We start from the raw sequence: 20,434 nt of genomic DNA on the forward strand, positions 1-20,434 counted from the left end.
ACTTTGTGTCTCTTTGAGGTCATTAGCCTTTTGTAATGCCTTGGTCAGAGACCACAGATAATAAAACTGGCCTCTTGGCTAATTCTGGGATTTTTATATGAGGGCCTATCTATTAATTTTGCATGTCATTTCTCAAATAAACTAAACAAAACTTAACATTTGTGTCTTTTTGTCTGTGTTTGTAGTCTCTTTGTAGTCATGTTGTGTCTCTTTGTGGTAACTTTGTGTCTCTTTAAATTCAGTTTGAGTCACTTAGTGGACAGTACATGATATTTTGAATGACACTTTACATGTAAATGCGAGGGGAGCCCAGGGGCCTCACCTTGGGCCCCTATTTTAGGCCCCTGGGCCTGTGCCCAATGGACCCATTCAGTAATCCATCCTTTTTAAAGGGTAAACAGGAGAATAATGTGGGAATGATCCTTTACAATAGCCCAGATAAACACTTTGCCCTGCCACACAAGATGATAATATACCACAGTGTAACTATGATTATACCCCCCCCAAAAAATATTGTAATGTGATGTGGTGACCCAGACAGACATATTTATTGCTCAGTTAACATAAGTACAACAGTGAAATTATCTGATGACTCCGAACTGCAGGTTATCACAATTTAATGTTGTTTCTCAGTCTTGTGATACTTTTATTTTGAAAGTGGAAACCGGATATTCTATTGTTGATTAGCGTTAGCTTAAGTGTTGTAAAACACTGGTCCAAAGAAGGAAGCTGTATCACTTGACAGGTCTCTGCTAAGGTAACGTGAATATGTGTTATATTTTAAAGACACCGGTGTGAAAGACAGAGGACTCTCTGAGCTGATATGTGCATTAATAACCTGGTTATTTCAGTCAGAGTTGTTCCTGTGTGACTGTCAGGAGCAGCCAATTCAAAGGCTAGCTAGCTAAGCTAAGCTAGCTAACACAACTGTTTTGTTAAGACAGTAACGTTATAGCCTAATTAAAGCTATTTCTCGTGGTGTTAAATTAGCGAAATACAAGCTAACAGCACGAGGACGTGTGTTCTGTGACATGCCAGTTCGGAACATTTGACCACTGCGATAAGAAAGCTGTCAGCTGTCACAGTTAGCTGACACTACCTGGTGTTTATGTTAGCACAGGCAGCAGCAGGTGATGCTTTGCTTTTAGACAGAGGGAAGGTTGAATTTAGTTTGAAAGTTTGATGTTTCTGTTGGACTACTGAGGAGTCTCTGAGTGCAGCTTTGCACTCACTGCATATCAAGGAGCACTTTTTCATTCAAACGTCAGAGGCTTTGAGTACATACACTCACTGGCCACTTTATTAGGTACACCTTGCTAGTACCAGGTTGGCCCCCTTATGCCTTCAGAACTGCCTTAATTCTTGGTGTCACAGATTCAACAATGTGCTGGAAACATTCCTCAGAGATGTTGGTCCATATTGACATGATGACATCACACAGTCGCTGCAGTACTGGAGTAGTGTCATGTTCAAGAAACCAGTTTGAGATGATGTGAGCTTTGTGACATGGTGCGTTATCCTGCTGGAAGTAGCCATCAGAAGATGGGTACACTGTGGCCATAAAGGGATGGACACGCTCAGCAACAATACTCAGGTAGGCTGTGGTGTTTAAACCATGCTCAGTTGGTACTAAGAAAATCTCCCCCACACCATTACACCACCAGCAGCAGCCTGAAGCGTTGATACAAGGCAGGATGGATCCATGCTTCCATCTGAATGTGGTTTTTCCAATCTTCTATTGTCCAGTTTTGGTGAGAAAACCCGTGTGAATTGTAGCCTCAGTTTCCTGTTGTTAGCTGACAGGAGTGGCACCTGGTGTGGTCTTCTGCTGCTGTAGCCCATCTGCTTCAAGGTTGGACAAGGTGTTGTTGCTTCAGAGATGGTCTTCTGCACACCTTGGTTGGAACCAGTGCTTATTTGACTTCCTGTTGCCTTTCTATCATCTTGAACCAGTCTGGCCATTCTCCTCTGACCTCTGGCATCAACAAGGCATTTTGGCTCACTGGATATTTTCTCTTTGTTGGACCATCCTCTGTAAACCCTAGAGATGGTTGTGTGTGAAAATCCCAGTAAATACTCAGACCAGCCCGTCTGGCACCAACAACCATGCCACGTTCAAAGTCACTTCAATCACCTTTCTTCCCCAGTCCGAATGCAGAATTTGTGCTGTGAACAGTTTTCATTGAAGGCACTGTCTACTGAAGAAATGTAATAAGAGTTAAATAATAAGTTGTAATACTGAGATGCACAGAAGTTATTGCATGTTCATTGATCAAACAAAAAGTAGAATATGATCAGTTCTATGTAAATGTTTTTGTTTTTCTGTCCCCTGAAGCCACATGTGAAGATGAGCGTCCCAGACTACATGCAGTGTGCCGAGGACCACCAGACAGTGCTCGTGGTGGTCCAGCCGGTCGGCATTGTACCCGAGGACCAGTTCTTCAAGATCTACAAGCGCATCGCCAGCGTGAGCCAGGTGAGCATCAGGGACTCGCAGCGCCTCCTCTACATCCGCTACCGCCACCACTACCTTCCTGAAAACAATGAGTGGGGGGACTTCCAGACGCACCGCAAGGTGGTGGGTCTCATCTCCATCACCACCTGCGCCACGGCCAAAGAGTGGCCTCAGACTGCAGAGCGCTTCCACGGCCAGAAGGAGGTGTACAGCTCCACCCTGTATGACTCGCGGTTGCTGGTGTTTGGGCTGCAGGGAGAGATCGCAGAGCAGCAGCGGACAGATGTGGCCTTCTACTCCAGCTTTGAAGACTGCCCAGATGTGGAGAAGAGGGTGGACGACTTTGTGGAGTCCATATTTATAGTTCTGGAGTCAAAGCGTCTTGACCGAGCCACAGACAAGTCAGGTGACAAGATACCACTGCTCTGTGTTCCCTTTGAGAAGAAGGACTTTGTGGGTTTGGACACGGATAGCAGGTGAGTTGATGTTTTTACTGCACCTCCACCTGTTTTTCAAAGCACTCTAGCATTTAGTGCTTCGATGTTCACTGCAGCCAGTTAATATGATAACTGCATTACTTGTTTGTGTTTGTTTCTGTGTCAAGTTGCTTGTTACATGTCAGCCTTGCCTGCTCAGAAGTGATCCTCTCAAAAATCTGTCTCTTGATTTTTGCTGCGTTCATTTTCTTTTCTTCACCTTGGTTTATTTGTCTTTCTTCTTTTTTTCTTTCATACTGTCCTGTGAGTTTATTGTTGGGTGTGAAAAGGTGAGACGCTAGACTCATAAGTTTAGTTGACCCATACCGATCCCATCGGCTTTAGCTCTGCCCCTGAAAGACAACGCCAGACCTCTGTGCTGTTGTGCATTTGCTCATGACTCCCAGCCAAACTCATTGCTCCTCTGCAGGCTTCAGTTTACACTGCCCTCGGGAAGACACTGTAGAGCAGCTGCAGAAACAGAGAACATTAACAACAATATCTTTGCTACATTTGTATACACCATTCACACTGGAGCCATGTCTGTTATTGTCGTCTGTACTTTACATGTTGTGTTACTTATGGTACGCATGTAATCTTACTATGAAGTATTTTAACGAACCTGAGAAGCCAAAGGTGATAGCTCGACAGTTTGTTAGAAGTTAGAGGCAAAGAATATCCCCAGCTGTAAAACAGTAAGACTAGCTACTAAAATTAAGAAATAATCTAGGCCCATCACAACCAACCTGATCATTAGGAGGCCTGATTTGCAGTACTGCATTAAAGCTCCTTGCAAGAGTTCCACACATATCAGCAATATTTCCATCTTGGCAACTAATTTACAATCTTATACTATTTGTAAGATTGAGTCAGAGGGCATTTAAAGCACCATACCAGTGTTTGTCTGTGCTTTCATCATGTGTACTCTTAATTACTGCTGATCTTTCTGCCCTACTGGCAGCCACTGGTTTCATTACCTATATATCGATCGATCTATCTCTCTGTCTGTTTATCCATTCATTCAGCTTGTTTGAAGTTACTCTACAGCTGCTGCACAGCACAGAGACAGTAGCTGTGTATTCATGGTCTGTGCCTTTTAAGTGCTGGTGGGAAGCCTCAACATTTAAAACTTCAGTGGACCACCAAACAGCATTTTTTTTTTTTTTTAGTCCAAGAAGATGCCAAGTTCGCATGACTGTTTTCACAATGACCAGGTTTCCGTGTTATTTGTTCGTCTTTGTCAGATTTCCCGACATTTTTTGCACGTGCTTTCACTCAGGTACCAATCTGTCAAATTGGATGTTGGAACAAGGGCTGGGTAATACGGAGAAATTCAAATACTATGGTATTTTTCACTGCGTACCTCAATATAAATATTGTAGTGATAATGACTATTATCTATTGGTAATTTCAGAAAATATTTTTTTAAGTTTTTTTAAAAAATTTATTAGGCATTTTGCCTTTAATCGATAGGATAGTATTAAGCGTGAAAGGGGAAGACGGAGAGGGGATGACATGCAGGGACACTGCATGGGACTGGGACTGGTAAAATCATCACTTAACTGTCATGCAGCCTTTAAAACCGGGAAAAGACAACACTTATGATTTTACGATATCCAAAATCCAATATCTATATAGTCTCTTATCACAATATTAATATATTATCAATATATAGCTCAGCCCTGTGTTGGAACTTCCAACCAGCGCTTGAAAGATCTGTCCAGGGGCGTTGGTGGCTTAGTGGATAGAGCAGGTGCCCCATTTACAAGGCTGTTGCCGTAGAAGCCCGGGTTCGACTCCAGCCTGTGGCCCTTTGCTGCATGTCACTCTCCCCCCCCCCCCCCCCTCACTTAGCTGTCCTATCCATTATAAAGGCAAAAATGGCCAAAAATATCTTTAAAAAAAATAAGGAAAGATCTGTCCAGTAAATATTAAACAGTATACACTTTCATTTGCATGCACTAAAAACTAATATTGAGACATGACATAAAATTAACGCAAGCAAAATCTGATTTATCCTTTTTTAACTTATATATATTCATATGTATTTATTTTATATAAATATATGATATATCATCTAATAACAAAGATATAATACGAACTGTGTTTCGCTATAACAGGAAATATATGAAACATTTTTTGTTGTGCAGAGAGAGAGAAGGAGATGTAAACTTGGTAACGTTTATTTTATAATTTCTCAGTAATTTCTGAGAAGCATCCTGGAAAGAACGATGGAATATATACGAGTTATAGGAGACTTATGTATTTCCTTGAAAACAAAACCCTTAATTCTCCATATACGTATGTTAAATTGTGTGCATGTTCTGCTGTGCTGCTGTGCTCTGACTAAAAGAGGTTAGTTAATTAATTGAAAGTGCACCAATTTAATTCTGTCTCTACTTTCCCTTTAATTAGTTACAAATGACATAGACTGGTTCTTTCCAGGAAACTTCTTGGAAATTAAAGGGAAATTACAGCCTTGTTTAAGGGTTGCCTGAAGCTCTAAACATACACATTTGAAATTAAGAGTAAGGCGCTAACCTACAGACAGAATGATGAATGACTTGTCTCAGGCATGTTTGTCGTCTCTGCTGTTGGATTAACATGTCAAATTAACCTGAAACCAGTGGTCACCTTCATCATTCAAAACCCATTTGCATACCGTGGAAGATTCCCAAACTAAATGTTAAACATCATGTAATATTTATATGCTTAAAAATTCAAAAACAATGGTATGGTTCTTTAAAGGAGGAGCTGATAGTTTGGCCCCACTGACTGAACACAGTTTGGCACAGGACATGCTACTGAGGTTTGTCCCAGCTTCAGGAGAACATTTAGATTGGGAAGGTGTAGAAGCTGGAGTGAGACACCGGCCATGGATCGTGGATGTATATTCATGAGAGCATACATTACCTTCCAGCCTGGCGTAGCACTGCAGCTACGACTAAAAACATGAGTTTGATAATGGCATTCATGTCCAAAGATCCAGTTTAATAGTTGTGGTTGTTTATTCATGACTCCCGTTAGAGCAGCTGTTTTATTTTAGTTTTATGCCGACAGAACAATTACATTGTTATTCAGAAGTACCGAGCATTAGCATTCATTTTTAATCTGCCAGATGTATGATATAGATTTTTCCTAATACATGTTTATGTAGCTCTTCATTTAGATTTTTATGCTGCCGTACAGCTTAGAAAAATGTCCATGGCTCCATTTTATCTCAAGTTTTACCTTGTCCACACATGACCTTCCCAGTCTGTCAGAGTGCTCAAATGTCTTGCACAATGGGGTTCATCATTTCCCTCAAAGCAGTTACATTCCCCCGTATCATGGCGAAGCTGCTCCCTCCCGACTCCCTGTGTTATTGTGCAAGACCACAGGGTCGTAGGTCAGCTCATACTCCGTCCTTGTTTTGTTGCTGCCCTCTGCTTGTGCCCCACCACCCCATACATCCCCTCTGTAGCTGACTGATAAGATCCACCCGAGTCTCCTCTCCTGGCACCCTGCTGACATAAGAAATGACAGTAGCAGAGAGTCAGCACTGTTTTGAAATAAAGAGGAAAGTCTAGTCTATGAATCAACTAAAATAACATGTACTGTTTTTCGAGCCGTGCCGTTCATCTTCCTGTTGTCTGAAAATATTTTTCTCCCTTGTCCTCCTGCTTTCTCTCAGGCATTATAAAAAGCGCTGCCAGGGGCGGATGAGGAAGCATGTAGGGGACTTGTGTCTCCAGGCGGGCATGCTGCAGGACGCCCTGGTCCACTACCACATGGCTGTGGAGCTGCTCAGGGGGGTTAATGACTTCCTCTGGCTGGGTGGTAAGTCTGGAAAATAGTGGCTTATTACTGTCAGAAAGTTAGAATTTTTTTATTACTCAGTGTTAGCTCATGTCTCCTTGTAATGTGTCCGCTTGAGTCTGGTCGATTAATTCATTGTTACAATGTTGGTACTGAGCAGGACATGTTATAGATGAAAAATAAACTTGTCAGTGCTCTCTGGTTAAAAAACTATGTAATGGTTGCACTGTTTCCAAATGACCTCAGAGGCCGTACACATGTTGCGTTTTTTGCACTCTCAGACTCATTGTTTTTAATGTAGACGTGCGGCAGGCGCGCTCAAATGCCAGATCGACACCATCGTGGCGTGAACGCATTCCTGAGGGCCCATTTTTCAGGGCGCGATGGCTACGCCCCAAGATAAACTGACTTCAGATTTGAAACGCAGCAGCGCACTCTGCATATTGTGATGAGCAACAACCAATCACATCAAACAGATATCTTTCCCTTCTTCCTTAATTATCAGTCTGTGATAAATATGGAGGAGAAATTGACCAGTTTAGTGCAGGGATGCCAGAGCTTTTCATCTGGCCCACAGACGATCGGCCGAAACAGCTCCTGCAAGAAGATCAGCTCTGCACTCAGGATTTCAGGTAAATGGGCTATGGTACCATGCTTGTTATCCACCACCGCGCTTTTGAAAGCAGGCTCAAAAAAGGCACAAAAGTAGCGCTCAGCGCCCAACCTCGTGTTTTCCATGCGGTTAAAGACGCGGCATGTGTACGGCCCCTTAAAACAGCAGGCTGGTGATCAGCATCTAACCTGTGTACCGGCAGCAACAGAAAGTTTCTATTTTTTTCTGTTTTTTGGAGGGCTTTTTTTGGCCTTTGTTTGATAGGACAGATTTAGCGTAAAAGGGGCAGAGAGAGTGGGGATGACATGCAGCGAAGGGCCGTGGGCTGGAATCAAACGAGTGGCCGCTGCGGCAAGGAAACAGCCTTTGTACATGGGGTGCCAGGTGAGCTAGTGAGCGCCCCAACAGAAAGTTTGCTGATCTGGCAGGGAGTCGGCGTGGTTTGGGATCAGACCCCCAGAGTTGGGGTTTGTGTTTGCTGAATTCCAGTTGCTACAGCTGCCAACTGAAGGTTCATCTCCAGAGCTGCCAATGCTCTCCTTCCGGCAATGTAGTCTTCTAGCGGTGGGAAGTGAGGCAGAGGGGTTGAGAGGTGTGCTAGCTAATTCTTTTCTCATGTGTGGTTTGATAAACAGTAAATTCAGTGCTCTATGAATCTATTTTCCAAATAACTGTAGCTGTCATATTTTCACTGGACCTGCGTGTGAGCAGTTTACATGGGAACGCAGCCGTCAAGGCTTTCGCCAAATTGAAGTGGGCTCAGTTTCATCTAAAGTAGGTTGGAAGAATGAGAGACGAGGACTGACATGCAGGGAGTGCAGCAGAAAATGTTTCAATTCCTTTGACAATAAACAAAACAAAAAGTTGACAGAAACAGTATTAGGAGCTAATTAAAGACTGAGCGTTTGTCTTGTATACTTTGTGCCTTTCTAGCTGCATTGGAGGGTTTGTGTTCAGCTTCTGTCATATTCCACTACCCTGGAGGCACAGCGGGGAAGACTGCAGGACGCAAGCCAAGCATCTCTCAGCCAGCAGACGCAGGGAAACGCCACAGACCAGGTGAGCACATCCCTCTGGAGCCAGACTGATGGAAACAGTGGTCTGGGTGGGATAATAACTGAGGGCTGTTGTCTGTGACTGAGTTGTGTTGAGTGAGAATGTCCCCGCTGACTGGCAGCTCAAACTTTGCTAAGTGTTGCTCAGCTAAGCTGCTTCCTTTGTGTGCAGAGTACAAGATGTCAGCTTCCTAAACTGCTGGAGCTTCTCTTATTTACCCTGATGATGCTAATTTGATTCAAACTTAACATCACTGAATCTGATTTTGTTATTAACACGCTGTTAACGTGGTGTGATATTAACACTGCTTTGTGTTTAACCACACGATCAGCAGAGCATCACCCTGCACCCTGAATATAAGCAGTGCTAAAGAGCTGATACCTGAGGCTTGAGTGATTTAGAGTGGCAACTAATGATTGTTTTAAGTATTGATTAATTTACAGTGGTTTAAAATAAGACAAGTTTTGATGAAACTTGTCATTGCATGCAGTGAGCACCAGTTAAGTGAAAAAACAGTTACTAAAAATAAACAGTAGCAAAGTGCATATAGAGATTTTCAAAATAACAGGACTGAAAAGTAGAAAAAGTGGCTGTGTAAAATACAGTAGAAACAGCACTCAGGTATGTTACATGTTTAGTGCACAAGAAGCCATTGTAGGGGTGCATACAGATTTAAAAATACAAATAAATACAGATGAATGAGGGACTGGCTGCACAAAACACCTGAAGTTTTCACTTAAGTTTGACACTTTAGGCTTAATTTCTCCTGAGTGCAGGGACTAATTTAAGGATGTTGCACAGATTCCCCTAAAAGGTTTCCAACAGTAAGGCATTTACTCCATTGAAAGAGATTTTACAGTGGTAAAAGTTGCCATGAAGTGTGTGCGACTCACCGTTGATCACAGTTATGGCCTCACACAGTTGGCCTATAGATAGTAAAAAAAGGGCAGAGGAAAAGAAGACAAGAAACCAAATTATTCCCAGGAGAAAAAGGTTGTACTTTTGGAGGAATACAACAATAGACAATGCATACTAAAAAGTATATTTGATCCCCAAGTAAAAGAAAACAATGTTTGTGGGAGGAAACAATTAAGTAGGAAATTAATTCAGTCAAATCTAGAGAGTAAAATCAAAAGCATATTGATCGGCTTCTCCCGGTAGCAGAACACTCCTCTTGGGATGCTTCATTTTCATTTATCACCATAAACTCAATCATGTTGTGGTTAACACAGAGTCAGAGCTACCTTAATTTTTTTTTTGTGTTACCTTACTTTGCGTGCTAAGGTCTTTTGTGCAGCGGTCGAGGGATTCCTTAAATGTAAGACCAAGACAAGGAGAAAACCAGAAATACTTTAGTGAACATGTTAAGAAAACCTCAAGGAGAGGACTTCAGGGTGTTTTGTGCAACTGATTTTAATTTGAGGAAACCTTAACTTGGACTTGAAGGAAAATCTTAACTTAAGGTGTTTTGTGCAGCTGCCCCCAGAAGGTCAAAATTGTCATCAATGCATTTTGCATTTCTTGAACTAATCACTTAACTTCATAAATTATTTCAGCAATGAATGAAATGAATTCACTAGTTTAAATAACAAATATACAACAGTAAGATTTAGTTTTCAGAATCTTTATGTCCTCCTGAGACCCTGAGTCCTCATATGAGGACATCACATTTTGGGTTTACTTGACCTCATACTTCATTCTACTTAACTCAGACCTGTCCTCGTTCGTGGACACTTTATTGTGCCATCTAGTGGCAGCAAGAGCACAATACACCAATCCATGTGAAAACAAGATAGCCGCCATCTCTGCCGAGTCAGTCTGAAGCCGATCCCGACACAAAATCTGATCAAATTTTATGGTTGAAACTTGTTTATTTATGATTAATAATGTTTGTAGTTTGTTATGGCAACAAATTTAACTAAGAAACAGTGACAAGATAAGATGCTGTTAAGTAGAAGGTACTCGTTTGAGGACATTGGGACTTTATTGTCATTGACAGTGTTTCATTTTTTATACTTCTCGGTTCCTACTGATCCCAAATAGCTAGGAGAAATTAATAATGCATACCAAACAGAAGTTCAGGTCTCAGGAGGATATGATGGAGTAAATATTTAAGAATATTCTGTTGATGTTCCTTGTAACAAACGAAAGTAATATTTACATTCAGTCAGCATTACTCACCAAAATGCTTTGTGTGTCCAGCAAAAGTGTCGAGCACCTTTGCTTCCTCATAAAACTTTTGCAAAGCTGATTGAAGTCAGCGCTCTTTTTCTTCTTTGCATGTGTGTGCATTGCTGTGCATCTTGTTGCATTACTTCCACGTGTGGATCAGTGGAGTAGTGGCAAACCATTGGCTGGACTGTTGATCATGTCACCTGTGTGTGTGCGTCCTTGTGCACATGCAAATGAAATGGGGACACAGTCTCTTAAAAAGAGCTGCACAAGAGGTGCTACCATAAACTTAACTTTCACTTTATTTTTATTAAAGTTAATTGCATGCCAAAAGTTGATCATGACTCTCGATGAGTGTATCTTATAGGAGAACGGCAGCAGCAGCCATTCAGCCAACTGTTGGGACTAACACTGCTAACATTGCGCCTTGCGTCATGGAGTGAATCTGCATTCTTTCTCTCTGTCTGTAGGGGCTCAGGAGGTTCTCATTGATCCAGGTATGGTATGTCTAACCAACATAGCTCTTGTAGACAACAATCCGCCTGTCTGCTTGTGGTCACATCTCCCCTGTGTTTGATGTTGTTTTTCATCCTACACCATCAGCTTCCTGATTCCTATTATTTGGTTTATTTTATCCTTTGAAAATTGATTCATGTTTTTTCCCCCTCTGTGGCAGGTAGTGTTTCCTGTGTTGGTTTATCATCACCTTTTTATTTTCCTAACGTACCTGCTCTTTCTCACAGCCTCACTTCTGGTGATCAGTATCACACAACTATGATTGAAGACTTTAAATGGTCACTCTTAGTAGCTCCTTTTCTTTATTTATTGAAGCCCCCTTTGCTCTAACAATATACATCTTATACACAAAAATCACTTAACCTTGTCAAAAATATTTTGAACACATCTAAACACAGAGTTACGTATCTGTGTTCAGGCACCAGCAGGTGGCAGCTCATCACCACTGGTGCACACTATGACTTCTCGCTCGTTAAAAGCTCTCTGTTGCTTAACTTCCTACTTTCATAGCCTATAGAAAAAATAAATCACATAATGTATTTATAATCCGTAACTGCAACACCTCAGAAATGTGTTTATTAACTTTATTCATGCAATTATTGCCTTGAGTGTTTTCTCTTTGTTGTGTTGCCTGTGCAAATTGACCCGAGAAGTAGTGCAATGCAGCATTTCATTATTCACACGTTTGTCACAGTGACAGCGCCCCAGTGTTGCTATGGACACAGCCCCGTTGCTAGGCGATGCACTCTCAATTTGTATTCTAATCAGATTTGGCCGAGAGATGCACCTTGCAATTGCTTTTGAATCACGTCAGGTGCGGGTTTAACTCTGCCTGGGACGTTAGCCATCTTGATCACATCTCAGTGGCTCCACAGACCTCGGAATATTCATGATACCACTTCTTACTGGTGAAGGGGAGAGCAGAGCGAGGTGGGGTAGATTTAAGATTTAAATTGAGGTTTGAATGGGATCATCAGGAGGCATCAGAGCAAGGGATGAACACATGTTTCACAGTGTCATTCAACATTATCTGTTATGTGTTCAGACATGTTAACTGTTATGTGAGCAACATCTGAACACTGTTTATCTGTGTCTTGGTTGATATATATCAATATGCATGTGGCGTTGGTAGCCAGGGCGGTTATCTTTGAAGAGCAACTGGTGGATTTAAGTTTCCCCTTCGTGCTGTTGTCACACCTGTCGTATCCTTTCCTTCTGTGGTGGAGCAGACTGATGGACGGCCGCCCTGGTGTCTCTCCTGAACTAATCATATACCGTCCTCTTTTGAGTGTAGGTGCCCTCACAGCCAATGGCATCAGTGCAGACACCAGCACTGAGATTGGACGAGCAAAGAACTGCCTGAGTCCTGAGGACATTATCGAGAAGTACAAAGAGGCCATCTCCTACTATGGAAAGGTACTGACCAAGAACCACACTCTGTCATCAAGAATTCAATTAATGTTGTCGAATCAAAGATAATATCTTGTGCCAAAATTCAGTGTCGTTAAACTGGGCGATTCAAACGTAAAAAGCTGTTAAAGGAATTTTCAGAACAGCAGACAACACAACTTCACTGAAAACTGACATTATAAAAAGGATGTATTTTATATAATATCAGACCAATTTTTGAAATAGGTTTATCTGAGACAACCAGAATACTGATCTGCCATACAATTTGCTGAAACTGTCAGTATATGTATTACACAGTGTTATATGAGACGGATAGCCTGTGACAAAAATCAGGCTCCTCCTCCGACTCCTTGTGCTTCTACAGACATTTGTGAGTTGTTGTTAAACTGTCAAACTGCGCAGTCCTGATCAAATATGAATAAAGATTCTGTTACTGCATTGCCTGTCCCTTGCCTCAGATGTCTTCAGAAACATATTTTTTGTATTTTTTGTAAAATGAGATCGTTTGTGTCCTGGCCGCCATGTTGGAAACATTTGAGCTGAAACAGAGCAAAACAGTACACTAAAATCTGTTTCTGAAAACATCGGAGGCGAGAAATAGGCAATGCAGTAACAGAATCTTGATTCATGTTTGATGGAAGTTGGTCTGGCCGGTAGGCGGTGCTTCATTCTCAACAACTCTGAACAACGTCACAAACTTTCTCAGTTTACAGCTAAACAGTACACTAAAACATGTTTCTGAAAACGTTTGAGATGACTGCAATTTATGAGCAGTGAACTCTGATTGACAGTTGAGATAGAGACTCTTCTGCTCTTATTGGTTGTGTTCATTCATGTGCAGTAATGTTATTATAAGCACTATAAAGAGAAGGAAAATGTTTTTTTTCACAGATTTCCTGCCTATGTAACAAGTTTCTGAGTGTGTAATCAGTAGTCAAGTAAACTTTTGAACATCACAAATTGCTTCACAGTAAATGACAAAATCTTGTGCACGAAATAAGAGCAATAAAAAACTCAAAGTAAACAAACACAACTTCTAAGTCATGAGTTGCCTTGTGAAGCTTTCCAGATGTCTTATATCTGAAAAAATAAGTCTGATATTTTATTCTTTTCTTGTTGTCAACACAACTTAATCCAAGAATGAGTTAATCCTATTAACAAGTACAGCCTGTGTGCTGCAGAGCTGCATATTCGTCCAGAAACTCTTGAAATCACATCAGTGAGCGAAAGGTATTAAAAAATCTTAAAGTTAATTTGCAAATGTCAGAATTTTTTGTCTCGCCTGCTGTCGGCAAATGTTAGTTATAATGAAAAAATGTTAGTTTAGCTTCACTCAGCACCATGAGACCTGTAGCGAACATTGGCTCAAACACTGACGCTCACCTTCTCATCATATCATATGTTGATTTTAGCAAAAATGTCAGTGAACTTCAGTTAATAATTTTTCATTGATGAATCCTTTTATCTGGGTCTGGGTCTTATTAATTGAATAAATTGAATCATAACGACTTATTATCTGTTGCTAGGGAGCGCTGAAAAGATGAGCGCCACACAGAGGGTTGGGATGTCGACAGCTCTCTGATGTAGACAGATGCCTTATGGTATTTTTCTCTTGATTGTAGATAGGATAAATAGGAGGGATAAGGACGCCATAGTGTCTGACCCTCCAGGGCCCAGGTGTTCAAAACATTTAATCTGGGTCAGAACGATCCAGATTTGTAAATCCCATGTTTTGCTGTCCAGGATCAGCTGATCCATCTTACCTTTGTGCTGGTTTTTCAAAGCAACATTGGACTGAATCACCCTGATCCAGATACAGATGTTACAAGAGTACCAAATCCAGATAACTGGTGTTCTTGATTGGAATATAGATGATAGGAAATGAATTTGTTTGATATTAAAAGCTATTTGGAGAATTATTTTATGGGAACAGCACCCTTTTTTTTTTTTTTAACTTAACTGTACCGAAAGGCTTAAGAGGTAGCCTAAGGTCTACTTTATCTACTTCATCACCTAACAATTCAACACATCAAGTGCAAAATATGAATAAATGTTGTTATATTTGGTCAATTTATGTGTTTTATTTGTTCCTGAAATCCACCCTGAATCCACCCTTCTATTAGCCTGGAAATCCAGACCCAAATCTAAAAAGATTTAGGGTCTGGCTATGAGTAATGCAAATGGCCCAACTCGAGGGGCGGCACCAAGCATGCGTTTGAAAATATCACTGCACGCAATTGGCTAACACTACGAGCAATCAGAACAATACACGGGGTGATGTATCCAGAGCTTAGCTACCAGCGGAGCTAACTGGTAGATCAGACTCTTGCCGTATCTGGTTGGCAAAACAGCAAAAACGTCCTTCTTGCAAAGGAAAGATTCGAGCGCCGTCTTCTGTTCCTCTTTTAGAGAAAAAGTCAAGTCTAACTCGTTCATTGTAGCGGCCAAAGCTGTTTCAAACAACTGGTGTTCATCCGTAGCCATCTTGCAATGTTTACTGACTGATTCCGGACTTCGTCGTCGCAGCCCTGTCGTCATCTGTTTAGCTCGCCTCTGGCCCGCCTATATCAGATACACCGATGTGATTGGTGCAGCTCAATTTCATGGGCATGGGTAATGAGCATCATTACTGATTGCCAGAGTGACTCGCTGAGCAAATTCAAATTGTGCTCTCGCAAGAACTCCAGGGTACCCTTCTATTGGGATCAGGATAATCCTGATTCTTTGGATCAAAGGTATACCAATCCTGCTAAAACGTTTCCAGCAAAACATACTAAAGGTTTGATCCAGATCAAAACCAAGACTGGATTACATGATCTAATCTGATCTGAACAGCCCATTTTCAAGATTTGATCCAATCTGGTAGCTGAAATATGATCAGACCACTTCAGTACAACTGGCCCCAGAGCTTCAGAAGTGATCATAAAAATCATGAATTGGATTCTGAATTTGATTGTAAGCCACTGTAGGGAAAGGAAGATCAGCGTCACGTCAGACAACTCGTAGGTGATCCACGTGGTAATGCACAGCTCTCCAGTTTTTAGATAAACTGCACAATGATGGTGTTCGTGTTGAGGTTCCTTTGATACAAAACCAGCATGTCTGTAGTAGTATTTATCCTTGTCACCTGGGGGCAGTATTTGATCAGGTTTGATGGCGTTTAAAGGTAGCGACAACACTGTGTTTAAATAGTGTGGGACTAGGACATGCTGACAGCAGCTGTTTATTTCTGAACGCTACATGGGGTTAAGACTTCCAAACAAGCATGAGACCGTGTGTAATCTGTGGAAATAGAAGCACATTAGTGAGTGAAAGCCTTTATAAAAAGCAGAATTTGACAGACAAAACCATGTGAATTATGTATTTGTTCATGGCATAATATATCTGTACTCTCTTTTGACCACTATACTTGTACAAAGTCAGTAAGAATAGTATTAAAGTATCCCTAATGCTTAGGGAAAGCTGAATAGGCTCATTATGCTCCCAAACTATTCAGAAGCAACCCTGTGCTTTATCTTCATTATTATAATTGCCTTTTTGCGCTGACCTCCCTCAGCCCTTTTACCTGTAACTAGTTCATTCAGAATTAAATTACATCTCAACACATAGCCATTCAGATATTAATTGAATTTTAATAAGGAGACAATGAGGGTGGAAGTGGAGGGAAGTTGAGGGACGGCGAGATAAAAAATGCACATGGTAGCACGTGGCGTGAAGCCGCGGGAGCAGCAGCAGCTCAGGTTTTCAGTGAAAGCACACGCGGAGCAGCAGGCGGGAACCCCTGAAAAACGAGCGACAGGGGATCTGAGTTATCACACTTGTCTGTCATCCCACATTTGCAGTGACTGATGAGGCTGGTCATATGTTAATGAAAAAACATTCCCTGTGATTATGAGGTGGGTTGCAGAAGTCAAGGCGACCCTCATTGACTGTTCATTTTTCATTAACTAAGCCTCCCCCGCTCCTCCTCTTATCTGCTGCAGTATAAGAACGCAGGCGTCATCGAGCTGGAGGCCTGTGTGAAAGCGGTGAGGGTGCTGGCCATTCAGAAGAGGGCCAGGGAGGCCTCTGAGTTCCTGCAGAACGCTGTTTACATCAACCTGGGACAGGTACGCTAACAGACTGGAGGATAAATGCTTTTCATGCTGGGAGTATGGTGTTCAGTTGAATCAGGGAGACTGCAGTATATCTTACTGTTAGCAAAAAAGCACAATAAATCATAACGCACCTTTCCCATCCTGGTTCAGCTCTATCTCTTTATCATTAAAACAATACATTTCTTATTCAGGAAAAAAAGTTTTGTCCTTCAGTGTTTAGTCTTGTTTCCTTATGTGACCTACGCAGCCTGTGAAGTTTCCTCCTGGCTTGTCCTGTGAGTTCAGTGACCCAGCCTCTTCTTCTCTTCTCTTATAGGGACAGCTCACCAAGACAATATTTCTCCTCTTACCTGTAGTGCTACTTTGCCGAGTATTTGAGATGTCTCCCTTCTCTCAAATATAATGGAACTAGATGATCAAAGCACCAAAAAAATACATTTGACAAACCCAACAGCAGTGTCTCTTTTAGAAATCATGACCAGGTTACTCAAGATGATCCACAAACCTTGTTGTGAGCTGTTTCATGTTGGGACTCTTTTCTTTCTACCAAACTACATCCACCAACTGCGTAGAAGAAAGCGTGATTCTTCTGCTAGCTCACCTAGCACCACTGAGCTAGCTAACGTTACAGCTCAGCTGAGGAGGACGCCATTAATGTTGACATCTCGCGCTGTCACAAGCACAAGCCTCTGGTTCATGAGTAGATGCACTCTTCCTTCTGCGTGGTGGTACTGTTTGTGGGTGTATTCTGGTAGAAATAAAATAGTTCCTACATGAAACTAGAGTGTCAGACTGAAGCTCCCAGAACCTGCAGTCTGACATCGCCATTGGGAATTTGATTTTTCCCTAACCAATCAGTAGAGATGAACGACTCACCCAGAATCTGACGTCATTAGTATCCATGCCTCGGGGTGCTGAAAACAAGCGAGCATTGCTCGTTTAAAATGTCTCCGTCGTTGTGCACGCCCAGCTGCAACACTGTTAAATCCAGTTTAGCAGCTTCCTTAATTTGGTCCTCCATTAACGTGAGTAGTGGCGAAATACCTCGATAGCATCGTTAATGTGGTCTGTAGCGGTCGCCATTGTTGCTATCCTCACCAGTTACCCACTGGCGCACAGCTTGACATCAGCGTGGCGCTGATTGGCTAATCACTAGACCCGCCCCCACCCCCGGCGTTCATTGGTTCTTCCATTATTTGGACGAGATAAATCGCAAATTCATTGCAGTATGCCAGACCAGAGATGCAAGCCTACTCAGTTGAGTGGGCGGGGTCTATGGTCTGGAACCAGGCTAACATGAAACTGCTCACAACAAGGTCTGTGGATTATCTAGCGAAAGCAGGTTATGATTTCTGGAAAGAGACATTCCTGTTGAGTTTATCAAATGTAGTTTTGGCGCTTTGAGCACCACAAGCTGAGTGTCATCTAGTTCCATTATATTTAAGAGAAGGCAGACATCTCTACGGCTGATATTTCAAACACTCAGCAACTCACACCAAAACAATCTAGACTAATAAATAGCACTACAGGTAAGAAGACAATAAGTAGTTTTGTTCTGAGGCGAACTGTCCCTTTAATACACCTGAAATAACATTATAATTGTATATTAGTGCGTGAAAACCTGATGCCACTTTATTTAATTCTGTACCTGTACGTATAGCCCAACAGTGAAAGTATTTTTCTTAATAATCCTTCATGCACTTAGCAAGAACAAATAATTATGTCTGGATGGTTAAGGATCTCCTCCAGAGCTGTCTGAAGATGTATGAAAATCTGCTTTGAATAATAACTTGTGTCTGATAATTTTTCCACAAGAAAGTTAAATCACAGATTTAAAAATTCATCTACTTCTTCTCCCTCGTGAACAATCAAGAGTCTATGACTGTGCAGATATTGATTTAAGATTAACTTCTACACATAAGATGTCTCTTACTTAACTGAAAAGACGATTCTCAGTGTATGTATGCTTATGTTAGTTGTTGGGCTCTGATTGGCTTCCAGACTAGTTGTGATGTTACTAAATCCTGCTCATACCTGTGCGCAGACAAGGTGAGCACAGATAAACTCTCTCCCTTCAGCAGATGAATGTGAACACACACTCTCTTATATCATTCTGCACAGTGGAGCTCAGATATCCAAATATCCTCTTTGATTTGAGGGTTAATGTTGTCTTCATAACTGCAGTTATCAGAGGAGGAGAAGATCCAGCGTTACAGCATCCTCTCCGAGCTCTACGAACTGATCGGCTTCCATCGCAAGTCTGCCTTTTTCAAGCGTGTCGCAGCCATGCAGTGTGTGGCTCCCACCATCCCAGAGCCTGGCTGGAGGGCCTGCTACAAGCTGCTGCTGGAGACGTTGCCTGGATACAGCCTGTCACTTGACCCTAAGGACTTCAGCAAAGGTAAGCTTGGACACTTGGCAGTACCAGGTTTGCTATGATTCATCTCCAAATTATTCATCTAACATATGGGATGCAGTGTGTTTTAGGGCTTTCATTACTTTTATTCTGCCATCAGTTATTTTGTTCATTAATTGAAATACTGGTTGCTTTGTAAAACATCCAAAAATAATGAAAAACAGCTATGAAAGTTTCCTGAAGCCAAGAAGGTGACGTCTTTAAATCGCTTTTTTTCACCGACTAGTGATCAAAAACCCAAAGACATTTAATTTATAACAACACAACAGAGGAAAAAAAGTGAGTACTCACATTTGAGAAGCTGGAACGTGAGAATATTTGGCATTCTGGCTGGTTAATTGATTTGCACAAGGAACTGATTGCCAACATTTTTGCAGAATCATTTTCTGTCTGTTGACTAGTTGACTGTGCAACTAATTAATTCAGCTGTGTATGAAGGTACTTCTTGGTATTAGGCCTCTAAGGTTGAACACATCAAGGCCCCACTGGCGACAGATCTAATACAAGAACATCTAGCTAGCATTCTACAAATGCTCCGATTTATATCAAACCTAAAATGAAGCAGCTATTGTAAATGGCATCATTTCTGTAATAGATCTGCATACCGTATTAAGCATGTGGCAGACAACATATGCAGCATAAAGAAAAAGATACAGAGCATGAAAATATCACTCCACAAAAGTTTCATCCATTATATTCGACAAGCAGGAGAGAAGGGAGACAGAAAAAGGCAGATCAGTTCCTGAATTAATTTGTGTGTTTAGTTTTTGATTCCTGCTGCAGGTCTGGGGAGGAGGCTCTCGTTAATCTACCATCGTTTTGTCTTCAGTTACGATGCTTTTGGGAAACACCTGTAAAGCTTAAGAACATTGGAAGGATAGATTTTACGATCATCCTAGCCTGGAGATGCTTTTGGGAAATGAGGCCGGGATCTGTTGAAACAGGAGAAACTGCAGCACGTCGACCAAATTACAGCCTTTACTGTACAGAAATTCAACGTCAACTTAGCCTTCATTAGAATCTGAAGTGAACATGAGCATAAAACATCCAATGTAATCCTGTTTTTTTGCCGACAGTACTCAGATGTTTTACCTAAGTGAAAATGGTAACACCACAGGATAGGAATATTATGTTACAATTAAAAGTCCTGCATTGAAGCACAGAAATATTAACATCAATAATAAAAAGGTACTCATCGTGCAGAATGGCCCATATCAGAATAGTAAAGGTAATATTCCTGGATTATAATTAGTCATGCAATAATGTGTACATCACTCTAATGTTGCAGCTGGTCAAAGTGAAGCTCATTGAATTACCTCATGTTTTCTTGGTAACTATAACAACATCTAATTAGTAACATATAAGTAGTCGATTTTAATTTGTATTAATTATCTAAATCTGCAGATCTACTAGTAACTAAAGTAA

General features: G+C 41.5%; 1 protein-coding gene across 2 annotated transcripts in view; it reads left to right on the plus strand.

Moving 5' to 3' along the window:
* Positions 1-688: 688 nt before the first annotated feature.
* Positions 689-20,434, plus strand: part of trappc9 (trafficking protein particle complex subunit 9) — a 315,126-nt gene continuing 295,380 nt past the window's right edge. The window contains exons 1-8 of one of the 2 annotated variants that reach the window (XM_049602007.1): positions 689-757; positions 2,336-2,931; positions 6,605-6,750; positions 8,276-8,401; positions 11,041-11,067; positions 12,381-12,502; positions 16,480-16,605; positions 18,778-18,994. In XM_049602007.1, coding sequence (XP_049457964.1) covers positions 2,348-2,931; positions 6,605-6,750; positions 8,276-8,401; positions 11,041-11,067; positions 12,381-12,502; positions 16,480-16,605; positions 18,778-18,994 — 1,348 coding nt within the window. In that variant the 5' untranslated portion in view covers positions 689-757; positions 2,336-2,347. The remainder of the gene's footprint in view (positions 758-2,335; positions 2,932-6,604; positions 6,751-8,275; positions 8,402-11,040; positions 11,068-12,380; positions 12,503-16,479; positions 16,606-18,777; positions 18,995-20,434) is intronic. The other variant, XM_049602008.1, reaches the window with a different exon arrangement.

Source organism: Epinephelus fuscoguttatus, linkage group LG17, assembly GCF_011397635.1.
Source record: "Epinephelus fuscoguttatus linkage group LG17, E.fuscoguttatus.final_Chr_v1".
NCBI lineage: Eukaryota > Metazoa > Chordata > Actinopteri > Perciformes > Serranidae > Epinephelus > Epinephelus fuscoguttatus.